This window comes from Rhinatrema bivittatum, chromosome 1, assembly GCF_901001135.1.
Source record: "Rhinatrema bivittatum chromosome 1, aRhiBiv1.1, whole genome shotgun sequence".
Taxonomy (NCBI): Eukaryota; Metazoa; Chordata; class Amphibia; order Gymnophiona; family Rhinatrematidae; genus Rhinatrema; species Rhinatrema bivittatum.
Window position 1 is genome coordinate 581,329,963 of NC_042615.1, and position 14,031 is coordinate 581,343,993.

General features: G+C 45.9%; 1 protein-coding gene across 1 annotated transcript in view; it reads right to left on the reverse strand.

Moving 5' to 3' along the window:
• The window catches only part of SHC3 (SHC adaptor protein 3), a 311,762-nt gene that overhangs the window by 29,052 nt on the left and 268,679 nt on the right, over nt 1–14,031 (reverse strand). Inside the window, exon 11 of the mRNA XM_029618404.1 lies at nt 6,146–6,432. Within this exon, the coding sequence (XP_029474264.1) occupies nt 6,146–6,432 (287 nt within the window). The remainder of the gene's footprint in view (nt 1–6,145; nt 6,433–14,031) is intronic.

Sequence of the window (14,031 nt, forward strand, 5' to 3'; positions counted from 1 at the left end):
CCTCCTCTGTATTTTTTCTAGTTCCGCTATGTGTTTGAGATGGGGTGACCAGAACCTCACCTATTACTCAAGGTGCTGTTGCATAATGGCTTGATACAGGGGCAATATGATATTTTCCATTGTATTCTCCATTCCTTTTCAGATCATTCCTAACATTCTATTTGCTCTATTCACTGCTTTCACACACTGAGCAGAGGATTTTAACGTATTTTCCACAAAGACTGCAAGGTCCTTTTCCTGGATGGTGACTTCCAATACAGAACCCAGCATTGTGTACCTATAGTTGGAATAATTTTTCCCTAAGTGCATCACTTTGCACTTTTCCACATTAAATTTCAGCTGTCATTTGTTTTCCCAGTTTTCTAGGCTCACAAAGTTCCTTGCAATCCACTGCTTTATGGGGATTTTTTTTTTTTTTTTAACAAATTTGATCACCTTGCTTGTTGCTCCCTTTTCCAGATCAATTATGAATATGTTAAATAGCACAGCTCCCAGTAGCTATCTCTGTGGTACTTCACTAACAACCTTTCTCCATTTGGAAAACTGACCATTTAGTCCTACCCTCTTTTTCCAGCACTTTAACAATACAACACTACCTCGTATCCCATGACTTTGCAATTTCCCGGATCACTTTTTTAAAAATCAGATTCAAATTGGCCACCTTCCAGTCTTCAGAAATCAGGACGGTCTTAATGAAAAGTTATAGATTACCAGTAACAGGTTGGCAATTTCATGTTTTAGTTCTTTTAGAACTCTGAAGTGGATGTCATCTAGTTCCAATCATTTGTTACCCTTTAGTTTGTCAGCCTGCTTTATTACATCTTCCATCTTTTACTTAATGTAAAACTACTTACTGTGGTAGTACTTTGCCCCTCACCAGCATTCTGAATAATGAAAAAAAAAACCTAGAAGCTGAGCAGCGACCTATCCCTGCCCTCTGCCTCAATGTCTTTAAAAACTGTACTACGGGCCTAGTAGCCCACCTCCCATACCCCAGTATCTTTTAAAAATTGTCAAGATCAACAAGTGTTGATCCCTCTGCCCTATCTCATACCTTCAAAAAATTTGAGGGAAAAGACACCACGCTCCAGCTTTGCACTCCCAAGGCTTAGCAGAAGGAGAGGCTCTTTCCACTTTCCACTCAAATGGACATTAAATATCAGTACGGCCGATAGGTACTAACATTTAAGCCTGAATTTTCAGAAGCCTGCGTGCGCAAAAACCGGGAGATACGCGAGTGGCTGGGCCATGTGTGCGCTGAGCACATTTAACAAACGTGTCCCCCAATACGTGCCGAAGTGCCGGGCTATGTGAAAGGGCCAGGCCTGGGGGCGGGGTGAGGCAAAGGCTGGCTGGGACAGCAGCCATTAGATCCTGTCCTGGGGAAGTGCGTGCCAGCAGCCAACTGGCACGCGCTACACACTACTGCTCGGGGGAGCAGGTAAGTATATAAACAAAAAAAAAACCCCATAGGAAGCGAACTGGAAGGGATCTGGGGAAGGCCCTATTGCGGCACCGCACTGTTTAATCCCCTCCCCCCCGGTTCTGCGCGCAAGTCAGCGCGCCCACTTTATATAATCTGCACGTCCATATGCGAGCGCTGGGAACAGCGCACACATGGACACCCATGTGTTTTTCTTTTTTCAATCTGTCCCTTAGTATTAATTTATTCACTTCACTCCCAGGTGGAAAGAGCCTCTCCTCCTTCTGCTAAGCCTTGGGAGTTCAAGGCTGGAGGGTGGTGTCTATTTCCTCAATTTTTTTGAAGGTATAAGATAGGGTGGAGGCCGCCCAAGCCCTGCCAACTGAAGAGGACGCATTCCAGCCAGGAGCAGCGGGCCAGCAGAGAGCCCAAGCCTGCTGGCTGAAGAGAACGGACCCAGAGCGGCACATCCGGGGACGCGGTGGACCAGCGGCAGCAGGAGAGCCTGCGGGCTGCCGGCGAAGCCTAACCAGCCCACAGCTCACGGCCTCTCCTGCTGCCTTACGGCCTGAAGATAAGAGGAGGCTGGTAGCAGTAGTAGAGGCCGCCCGCTGGTTAGACTCCGCCGGTGGCCCGCAGTCTTTCCTGCTGCTGTAGGGCCCACCAATCTTCCTGCTTTGGGGGGAGGGGGTCCAGAGGTTGTGCACCGTATGGCCCGAAGATAGCAGGAGGCCCTCTGCCATGGTGGAGCTCATCCCACCATGACCTGAAGACAACCGGAGACCGTGATGTGTGTGAGCTTGTGTGAAAGAGTGAGAGCCTGTCAGTGTGTGCATGTGTGTGTATCTGCGTGAGATCCTATGTAGGTGTGTGTGTATGTGTCTGTGTAAGAGCCTGTGTGGGTGTGAGTTTTTGTGTGGGTATATAAGAGGGTGTGTGTGGATGTATGAGAGGATGCCTGTGAGTGTATGTCTATGTGTGTGTGTGTGTGTGTGTGTGTGTATGTATGTGTGTATGAGAGGATGCCTGTGAGTGTATGAGATAGTGAGTGTATAGAAGAGTGTGTGCCTGTGTATATATGTATGAGAGGGTGCCTGTAGGCATGTATGAGAGGGTGCAAGAGAGGAGGCATGCGTGTGTGTGTGTGCCTCGGTGAGACAGGAATCATATGTGAAAGATACAGAGGAAGCGTGTATGTGTGAGAGAGATGGAGAAAACGTGTGTGTCTGTCTCTTCCACACATACATACCCACACACCCACTCAAGCTCCCTCTGTCTCTCACCAAACGTGTATTTGTGTGAGAGACAGAGGGAGTACATTTTGTTTGTGTCTCTCTGTGTGTGTATGTGTGTGTACCCCAGTTTACACCAATCTCAGGGTGACAGGTATGGAGAGTAGGGGATTTTTAAAATCCTTATTAGTTTTAATTACTGGATGTTATTTGATGACTGCTGTTTGAAATATTGAACTCCAACGATCTTTTTATAAAATGGTGAAAGGAAACTGTTTCAAACGCCCAGTGCTTAAATATACTACCAAGTGATTTGGAAACCACCAATAAACTATTAAGACATTTGAGATGGTGTATTGCTAAATGCCCAATCAATGTATAGGCTACTGATAGACCACATAGCAGTGACTCCTGAAGATTCAGGTTTAAATCCTACATCTGCTACTCACTGAGTGATTTTAATCAACTAACTTAGGCCTGGATTTATCAAAATGCGATAAGTATCGCATGCGATAGCAAAAGGGGTGTGTTTATACTAATTATACAGTTTATCGCAATTTGTGCTAATTACCTAGATGATAAACTATTTGGGGAAAAAGAACAAAATAAAGTCCATAATTATACAACCTATGTACTAATGGATTTCTACTATTAGTATTGTAAATTGATGCCAAAATCTTCCCCTTACTAGCAATATTGCCCTTTACTTTTCTGGCAGTAGTGGCCTCAATAGGTTTGCTGTGCAGGTAATGTGATCCATATGTCTCAGCAGACCTTGCCTCTTGGTGTGAAGTCTGTTAGTGAGTTGTATGAGTGTCATTCCTTGAGGAGGACACTTGTGGGCATATCCCTCCAAAGGGTTAGTTCTAAAAGGAATGATCTGAAGTTTAGGAGTCCAGGAAAGGGGAAATTCTGGGTCTCTAGCAAGAAGAGGTATTTGTGGGAGTTCTGAGTCTGAAGATGCTCTGAAGAAGGAATCAATTCATCAGCAGAGGAGTGCGAGGATGGTTCTTTGGGAACATCAGAGAAAAGTTGCTTTCCTGATGTGTGGAGGGGGGTCATCAGTTGTGTCCTCATCCATGATTTGATACACAAAGGGGCAGATTTTAAAAGCCCTGCTCGCATAAATCCAGCCGGATTTACGCGCACAGGGGACTTGCACACCGGCATGCCTATGTTGCATAGGCCGCCGGCGTGCACAAAGCCCCGGGACGTGCGTAAGTCCCAGGGTTTTGCTTGCGGGCGTGTCGGGGGCAGCGCGGCATTCGGAGGCGTTCCGGGGGCGGGGCCATGGGCATGGTGCCGGCCCGGGGGCATTCCGGGGGCATGGCCGAGGCCTCCGAACCAGCCCCCGGGCCGGGGGAATGGCGCGTTGGCAGCCCGCCAGAGCGCGTAAGTTTTAAGGTTCTTAACAAAGGTAGGGGGGGATTTAGTTAGGGCTGGGGGCGGGTTAGGTAGGGGAAGGGAGGGGAAGTGGGGAGAGCCGGAAAAAAAGTTCCCTCCGAGGCCGCTCTGATTCTTAGCAGCCTCGGAGGAATGAGGCAGGCTACTCGCTCGGCCCACGCAAATTGCACAATTGTGCACCCCCCTGCGTGCGCTGACCCTGGATTTTATAACATGCGCGTGGCAGCGCGTGCATGTTATAAAATCGGGCATAGATTTGTTCGCGCCAGGTTGCGCGAACAAATATATGCCCGCGCATAAACTTTAAAAATCTACCCAAACAGTTTTAGGTGGGGGGACCTGGGATCTCCTTGGTTGGCAGTGTCATGGGCAAAAAAATTATATTGTGTTTGCAGTTCTGCTAACTGACCACTGGATGGCAGTTGGTATAGTTCTGCGCAAATTTTTTAAAATTGTGTTCCACTGAGATGTTTTAACCTGAACATTATTAAGGGTTTGGGCATGGATTTTCCCTTAGGAAGGTTAAAGGTTCTGATTGGTGGAGAAGTGGCCTAGGTCCATCTGGTCCTTCTCTTTGAAGGAACCTCCAGAATGGAGAGAGCCTGGAGTTGGCAGCCCATGGGTTGGTGGGCCCAGGGACCCCTCTAATATGGAGTGGATCCTGCGGGACTCTTCCCCTTAGGGGAGATGCCTTTGGCCAGGAGCAGGAGAAGAGGGACTTCCTCCTGAGGGGGAAACAGCCAGAGGATGGAGATGAAAGAGGAGGAGAATGGGATACCTATGAGGAGAAATTCCCTTCAAAGCACTAGTGTGTGAAGGATAAGGAGAAGCCTACACACTGCTGGATAAGGAGAGCCAGGCCTGAGAAGAAGAAACGTCTGCTCAGGGAGCCATTAATAGAAGATGGGGAAGGAGAAGCAAAAGTATGGATTTAGGGATGTGAGCCCTATGTCCCACATAGGAGTTTATGTGCAGTGGAGAGTAAACCGTAGGGGGTGTTTTATATTTTCCCTCATAAAGATGAGAGAGGTGTTACAATTTGGAGTATTGCACAAGGTAATGGAAGAAGAAGAGGATGTAAACTCTACATTCTAATGGAGTGTAGTATGAAGGGGAGAGGGGTTGCTGAAAGGAACTGTGGGAATTATTGCATGATAATACATGAATACCTCATGAACCTGAATAATTCAGTATGCTTTGTATATCCTCAATGGGATATGTAAATAGCTGCTAGCTGGATATCCCAGGAAAATAAAGTTGAGTGTTTGATTTTACTTTAGAGTGGCTTGAAATCTATAGGACTCCAAGGGTGGCCACTGCCAGCACTTAAAGATCAAATGAGGGATAGGGTTCATGGAGAAGAAGGTATTAGATGACCCCCTGACCAGCACAAAAAGACTAATCTACCCACTGCCTCTAGCTGGGTCCACATCACCATCTGCATGACGCAATTTTTCTGAACCTACCAAATACATTTGAGAGACTTGATCTTACTCTAAACGGGTGAGATCCTCTCATTATTTTAAGGGCCCAAGGAAGGGTTACACTGAGAAAACTTTATAGGGGTACCGGACTGAAAGAGCTCAGAAGGGAGCTCCTTGTGTAGCAACTGAGAACAGAGGAAGACAAGATCTGCTACCAAAGGTACTGGGTGGCCCAGGAAGGACACCTTCCCATAAGAGCTCATCTGTTTGAGGAAGATGTGAGAAGTAAAAGGGTCTGAGCTTTATTTTGTATTTTTTGACTTGTTTTTTTTATGAGTTGCACTATCAACTGGTATAAGGCTTTTGAACTTTGTTTTTCCTGCCTTCAGCTTCCAATAAAAATTTGCATTTTGAGCAACAGCTTTGAAGTAGAGTATGAGTTTTGATGAGCCAGAAATGGTGAGCAGAAGAGCCCCAGTGTGTGAAGAAAATCCTAAGGGCCTTGAAAAAGCTTGAATTCCCCCCCCCCCCCTATGCAGGAAACCCAGGAGGTCATGGGGCCTTGCATGGTCTATGACCATTCCTGTAAGCCCCCATGCCAAGAGCTGACTGGGGGAGGGGGCTATAATATGAAACGTTTTCCATCAGGATTGAATACTTACAGTTCCTTCTGGATCAACTAGAAGAAGATGTTTAGCTTGACCATTGTGCATGCCAGTTAGTACATATGACCCAGGATTTGTGGCACTTTTGCGGACCAGAAAGTCTCCATCTTTCTTCAGCAACTGTTCTGCTTCTTTCCTGCTCATTTCACCTTGAAACCAAGGCTCTGCCTTCAGATCCTCATTCATGGTGAAGTCAGCTGCTTTGGACAGAAGGGGGCTGCCACATTCTACTGATACTGCCTTATTCAACACAGGCTGATTCTTGAGAGCATCTTCAAATGGTTCTGTTGACAAATAAGGGAGAAAACACAAAATTAATTTCTGACATTTTAAAAATTGTAAGGTGAAGTGATGAAAAACCCGTGGAATAGAAAGTAAAACCTATTGATTTCTATTTCCACAAAATTAAGTAATATGATTGCAGTGTTATTCCATTCAGGTACATAGAAATAAAGGCCAACATCTTCTTTGAATTCATTTAATACGTTTGTGACTAGCTTTTGAGAACTGTACTGCTTTAACCAAGTCAGAGTAAAATCAGCTAGAAGTGATGATTCCTAAATGTGCATGTAAATTGGAGGCTAGATTTCTGGTGTTTATTTCCAAAAGTGTAAAGATGTGTAAAGTAAAAAGATGATGGATTTGAAGGACCTCTAAAGGATGTGCCTTCATGACCATCTAAGCTTTTATACAGGGTGGCCCAAGGAAAAGTAGCCTGCCTCCAATGCACTGGTATTGGAGGCGGGCTACTTTTCTATGGGCCACCCTGTATTTGTTAAAATAGTTTTATATTTGACTCACTGACTCATCATTGCTTGTCACTAAGTTATTAAGAAATATAGAAACTTGATGGGAGAAAAAGACCGTATGGCCCATCCAGTCAGCCCATCCGTCAAATCAATTTAGCATTACAATTCTCATCACTTCCTTAGAAATCCCCTGTAATTATCCCATGCTTTCTTGAATTAAAATACTGTTTTTGTCTCCACCACTTCCACTGAGAGGCTGTTCCACCCATCCACCATCCTCTGTAAAGAAATATTTCCTAAGATTACTCCTGAGTCTACCCCCTTTCAATCTTTTCTCTTGACCCCTTGTTCTAGAGCCTCCTTTCCATTGAAAAAGTCTCACCTTCTTTGAGATATTTATTTGTCTCTATCATATCTACCCTCCCTCACTTTTTCTCTAGGGTATACATGTTTATTTCTTTAAGTCTATCCACATATGCATTAGAATGAAGACCACTGACCATTTTAGTAGCTACCCTCTGAATCGACTCCATCCTGTTTATATCCTTTTGAAAGCGCAGTCTCCAAAATTGTACACAATATTCCAAGAGAGATCTCACCAGGGATCCATACAGGGGCAATACCTTCTCCCTTTTTCTGCTGACCATTTCTCTCTCTGTGCAGCCAAGCATCTTTTTGGCTTTTACTGTTGCTTTATCCACCTGTTTGGCCAGATCCCACTCTTCCTTTGAGCTTAGAAGAATTTCACCTCCAGTACTGTACCTTTCCCTTGGGTTTTTGCATTCTAAATGCATTACTCTGCATTTTTTAGCATTAATCTTGCTCTATTTTTTTTTATCATAGTAGGTGGTGGGCAAATTTTTGAGAATCCTCCTTTGTACTTATCCCCACCTATTTTTAGGAAGGCTTAAGAAGACTATAGCATGTGATTTGGGTCTTTGCTATCTCCCAGCTGGATTGACCCAGAGGAGAAAGGGTTCTCTTCTTGGTAGTAGAGAAGATCAAAGAAGCAGATTTGGGGTTTAGAGGATATTTTTGCTGTTTTGAGACTACTATTTGCACCAGCTCTTGCAGAAGGAAGTCCCCCAGGTATTTGGACAGACTGGGTATGGATTTTTCTTGCTTCTGGCAAAAGAGTAAAGCAAGGGGTGAAGAGATCTACAATTTGTACCCTTTCCAGTAGGAGTGGCTGAAGAGGTCTTGATGTTAGGGGTGTGCAATCGTTTGCAATGTATTGGCAATCCGCAACGTCTAGGGCCATATTCGTTGTGTTCATTGCGTCGCGAAACGTATCGCTATTCCCACGAATAAAACGAATCTTCACTGAATTATTTGGCCATCTAAAGGAGCAAATTTAAACAAAACCCCCACCCTCCTGACTCCCCTAAGACTTGCCAAAACTCCCTGGTGGTCCAGCGGGGGTCTGGGAGCCATCTTCTGTACTCACGCCGTCGGCTGCTGGTATTCAAAATAGCGCCGATAGCCTTTGCCCTTACTATGTCACAGGGGCTGCCGGTGCCATTGGTCAGCCCCTGTCACATGGTAGGAGCAATGGACGGCCGGCACCATCTTGTGCTCCTTCCATGTGACAGGGGCCGACCAATGGCACCAGTAGCCCCTGTGACATAGTAAGGGCAAAGACTATCGGCGCCATTTTGATTACTGGCAGCCGATGGCCCGAGGGCAGGAGATCGCTCCCAGACCCCCGCTGGACCACCAGGGAGTTTTGGAAAGTCTTGGGGGGGTCAGGAGGGTGGGGGGTTGTAGTTAATTAAATTTGAGCTGGGAAACAAATAAGAATGGATACATGAACGGATTGGGGGGCCCCCTTGCCGAATGCAACATATCTGCCTCCCGATGAATACAAATACCGAATGTAATGATGGAGTCCCTCTGCACATTCCTACTTGATGTTGGGAGATTAGTTTTTTGAACTTAAGGAAATACCTACAGTACCTGAATGTAATCCACATTAAAGGGCAGAAAAGTGGAATATAAATCAAATAAAACAAATTAATAAAACATATCAGAGTTTGCAATTATAGGAAGAAAGGGGGCACTTTTCAAATGTCTGTTGGTAGTGGCAATTGTCCAGGGGTACTTTTCCTTACAGACTTTGCACTACTTCTTAAAGGGAAAGTAAGCACAGAGATTTGCACCTACTGTTTCTGTATTTACCTTTTCCCTTCAAAACTAAGTGCATTGCTGCATTCCCTGCCCCATCTCTATGGAACTCATTGCCAGAGGATGTGATGAAGGCAACCAGCATAGATGGGTTTAAAAAGGGTTTGGACACTTCATGGAAGTCTATGAGGTTAATATTCAAATCTAAACATTTAAATGGATAACTTGGATAACCTGGAGTTAGATGGATAACTTTTGAGTGAATATAAAAAAAAACAAAATAAAAAAATGGCTTTGAATATTGACTGAAATAGTATAAACAAGGTGTAATATAGGAAGAATGAAAGAGCAATCATAGACCAACTTCCCCAAGAAAGATTTTGTTTACCATCTATGTGTTCATCATACTAGGCACTCCCTGTATAAAATACCTTCATTTGCCTTTCTTAAAAAAAAGATTAAAAAAAAACAGAAGAAAAAGTCTATATTGGCTGATGATTATAAGGCAAATGGGGAATTTGGTCTATGATTTTTGAATATTGATCTCCATAAATAGCTATTAATCAGATGACTAAGGGAGACCTACCACTTGACATAGGGAATGAGCACAAGAAACTGAATCTACTTTTAGGGATTGGCCATGTTGGGGACAGGATGCTGAGCTTGATGGACCTTTGGTCAGACCCACCATGACACTTCTCATGTTATTGTGCCCTCCAGGAATGTTGTAGAATAACATATATATTTACCCATTGGGGAGTATAATTAACAAAAAGATCTATTACCCTATTACTTGTGTTATACATTGCCTTGGAAGAGCATATTATATGTCCTTGAAGGTGTAAAATTGTATAAATAAAATAAATAATTAAATATGGCCCTTGCTTGACCACCACATGAAGGTAAAATATGTTTTATGTGTTAAAATATAGAATCTACCAGCTTGGAAGGTTCATCTACATGTCAGTGGTTTTTGTAAGTGTTCTATCTTCTACAATGGCAAATCTTTTAGTTCACAAGATTCAGAGAATGTTCAAGGGGTATAGTGAAAACTTCTGAGTGAGAAGGTGGTTCATCCTCCAAAGGGGATGTTCAAAACTCATGGTATATAAAATATGCCTCTTATGAGGCAGAGGAGGAATTGTTGGGAGAGACTAAAGAACAAGTGGAGAGATTCAGGAGGCTTGGGGAGTTGAAATTTGAAGCTACTTGCACAGGCATTCAGAGAAGTTATGAAGAAAAGTTAAATTGAAGCAAGTGAACAGGAGTTGTGCTGGAGGCCAGAAGGACAGCAAGAGGTTGTGTTCCTATCTTTGAACTCCAGTACAGGGACGAGGAAACTTCAGCTGCCTGAAGAAAGGGGAAGAAACTGTCTTGGGTCAGTTCTGCTAACAGCGTGAGTAATCCGGGAACATTCCAAGAAAGGCTCTGACTTGTTACTGGGACCACAGAAGGCCTGGTAAATAAGGAACAGAGGGCTAACTTTGGGAGCGACTTACGGTGTACAAGATCTGAAGTCTGGAGTTTATGTGAAAGAGTTTTGGGAACTGTGAATTTTTGTATCTGAACTACTGTTTTTTTCTGCTGTTTTTGCTGGTTTCTGCTGTGGACTTTGTTTTTACTGAACTGGTTACTTTTCCAAGCAGATTTTCCTTTTCATAGGCATGGAGGACCATGGCCCCCCCAAAAAACATTTAGCAGCCCTGGAGAACAAAACCTGTTGCTCCCTTACTGTCCTGTGCTCCCTTCTTAAACTTTCGATGAACAGTAACCTAACTCTTCCGCCTCCAGCTCCCGTTCCCCTCCTCCTACCGGAGCTACAGATTGCTCACTGATGGGCCGATTCAGTAAAGTCTGCAGGAGAGCGGACGAACACCTGCTCTCCCAGCGTGCGCACAGGCCACTTGCCTGTGCGCACGATACAGTATTTAAATTAGGTAGTGCAGTAGAAACGGGCAAAAGAAGGCACTAGGGACACTAGCGCGTCCCTAGCGCCTCCTTTTGACCCAGAGCGGCGGCTGTCAGCGGGTTTGACAGCCGACGCTCAATTTTGCCGGCGTTGGTTCTCGAGCCCGCTTACAGCCACGGGCTCGGAAACCAGATGCCGGCAAAATTGAGCATCCGGTTTTTGGCCTGACAGCCGCCGGCCCATTTAACTTTTAACTTTTTTTACTCTTCGGGACCTCCGACTTAATATCTGCTTTTCTGTGCACTTTCCCGGTGCAGGCAGAAACTAGCGCCTACCTTTTGGTAGGCGCTAATTTCTTAAAGTAAAATGTGCGGCTTGGCTGCACATTTTACTTACTGTATCGCGCGGGCATACCTAATAGGGCCATTAACATGCATTTGCATGTTGAGGGCGCTATTAGGTGCCGCGGGTTGGACGCACGTTTTCCTCCCCTTATTCAGTAAGGGGAGGAAAACGCGCGTCCAAGGGCAGGTTAACAGTGCATTCAGAAAGGTCAGTGCACCCTGTAAAGTCTCCTTACATTTCAGGGCAACCAGGAGAAACAATGGAGCTTTAAAGGCAGGAAAAGAGCTTATTATTGCAAACAAGAATAACCTATACAGTCTTTATTTATTTATTTATTTATTTATTTAATTTCTTATTTAAACAATGTTGCTTGGAGGGCGAGTACCTCCAAGAGATGTATGCACAGCCATGGCTCCTGGGCACCCAATGCTTTTGAGCACTAGGCAACAAACAATTTATCCCAGGAGAGGTGGCTGTGCATGCAGTAGGAAACAGGTGGTCAATACGAGCGGCCGTTTTACCGCACATCTTATTGCATCCGCCCCTCTGTGGGCTGAGCCATTGCTTTGAGGGAGGATGGCCTGCCGTGCTGGGACCTGCCTCCGCAGTGCATGCGCACCCTTTGTACAGCTCCAGCTGCTGTGTAGGATGGGATCTCATTCACAGCCAGCCTCTGCTGCTGAGTGCTGCTGGCTTTCCCCCATCTGGGAATCAGCTGGGCTATTGATTGCTTCTGCCTAGAATTGGGACTAATGCATTACATTTTCCAGGTAAGGTAAGGTGCTGGCTTGTGAGAACTGGGAAGGAGGGGATAGGACTGGGTGATGCAAGGGGAGGGGAGGCTAGGACTCAGGAGCAGTCAAGAAAATGTGAGCGCAGGGCTCTGTTTCAAGAGAGAAGTGTGAAGGGTAGGGAGGGGAGAGGACTGGGAGCAAAATGAAAGAGGGGGACAAAAGTGGATTGGTTATTTATTTTATTTATTTAATTTTTATATTCTGGTTGCTACTTTTTTGGGGGGGGAGGAGCATTACATTCATTGAGGCTGTCCCTCTCTGTCTGCCCCTACGCTGTCCTTTCTTCCTCCTGACCTTTTCCCCTGGCAATAGCCCTCTCCTCTCTTTGTGTCCCCCGTGCCCTCATACTGTGTGCCCCCTGCCCTCTCCCTTGCTCTCATTCCCTGTGCCCCCTGCTCTTTTTCCCCTTTCTTCCCTGCCTTCTCCTCTTTTCCTGTGCCCCCTGCACTCTTCTTTCTTTTTGTCCCCCCCAGGCCTCTTCCCTGACTCTTCTCTCTGCCCCCTAGGCCTCCCCCCCCTGCCCTTTCCCCCTTCCCAGTGCCCCCAGCTCGCTTCTCTCATTGTAGCCCCCATCCCTCTCTGCTACATCCCCAGGCCTCTTCCCCAGGCCTCCCTGCCCTCTCTTCTTTCCCTGTGACTCCTCCATCCTCTGGTCCCCTGCCATTTCCCCCTATCCCCAGCTCTTTCTCTATCCCCCTGCGCCATTCCCCCCTTTCTCTTTCTTCTATATCCTGCCCCCACACCTACCCACATGAGGAAAATGAAGGCTCAGCAGCCTCAACATAATATTGAATTACATTGGGCCTACCAAGATTTCATCAATGAGTCGGGGACGATTTGCATGGCCCCCTCCAACCAAAAAGTCGTTCCACTGCCCTTTTTCCTTTTGTTTGGAGCATCAGCTGCTGCAGGGGCTGCATTTATTTTTTTTTTTTTGTACAAGGAAACCTCAGCCCATTTGGCCTAGCAGGACAGCCTGCCTCCAATTCATGGGACCCAGGGATAGTATTTTCTCACCCCAGTTGATTGAATCCAGTGCTCTTTGGGACTGGGAAGGTGACAGCGGGCTGGGAGGGGGGGGTTTACATAACTCTTTTCCAGCACTAATGGATTTTGAAAATTGTCATCATTATGTCAGACATTCTGGCAATGAGGGATGAAAACCCTGGATCCAATATTTAGTAAACCAGCAAGCAGACAATTTATCTGGCTACAGTTACCCAGATTAAAACTAGTCCCGGGATGTTCAGTGAGATGAATATGCTACTGAATATCGCTGATTAAAGTTATTCAGCTGACCATAGCCAGATAACTTTAAACCTAACTGGCAATTTTTGAATATTGACAGTTAAAAAGTTATGGGGCAGATTTTCAAAGGGTTACGCGCGTAAGATGCACGCGTAACCCCTCAAAAGCTGCCCCTTCCACCCCCTGCGCGCGCCGAGCCTAAGCCCCGGGACGGGCGTAAGTCCCGGGGATTTCCTGGGAGGGTGTGTCGCGGCCGGCGCGTCATCGGGGGGCATTCCGGGGGCATGGCTGTGGCCTCCGGATCAGCCCCTGGACCGGGACAAGGTAGGGGGGAATTAGTTAGGGCTGGGGCCGGAGGGAATGAAGGATGGCTGCGCGGCTCGGCGCATGCAGGCTGCTGATTTTGCTCAGCCTTGCGCACGCCGACCCTGTATTTTATAACATGCGCACGGCAGCGCGCGCATGTTATAAAATCGGGAGTAGGTTTGTTCGCGCTGGGTTGCGCGAACAAATCTACTCCCGCGGGCACCATTTAAAATCTACCCCTATATGTTTTGCTGGATAACTTTAACCTTAATCAGCTACATTCAAAATAATATAGCCAATTAAGTGGTGAAGTGAATCTTTGGGGAAAAAAAAAAAAAAGATTGCAGGCCTGCTGATCCTAACACGCCTCTTCCTCCTCCCACGCAAGGTCCAAGTGCTTGCTCTTAC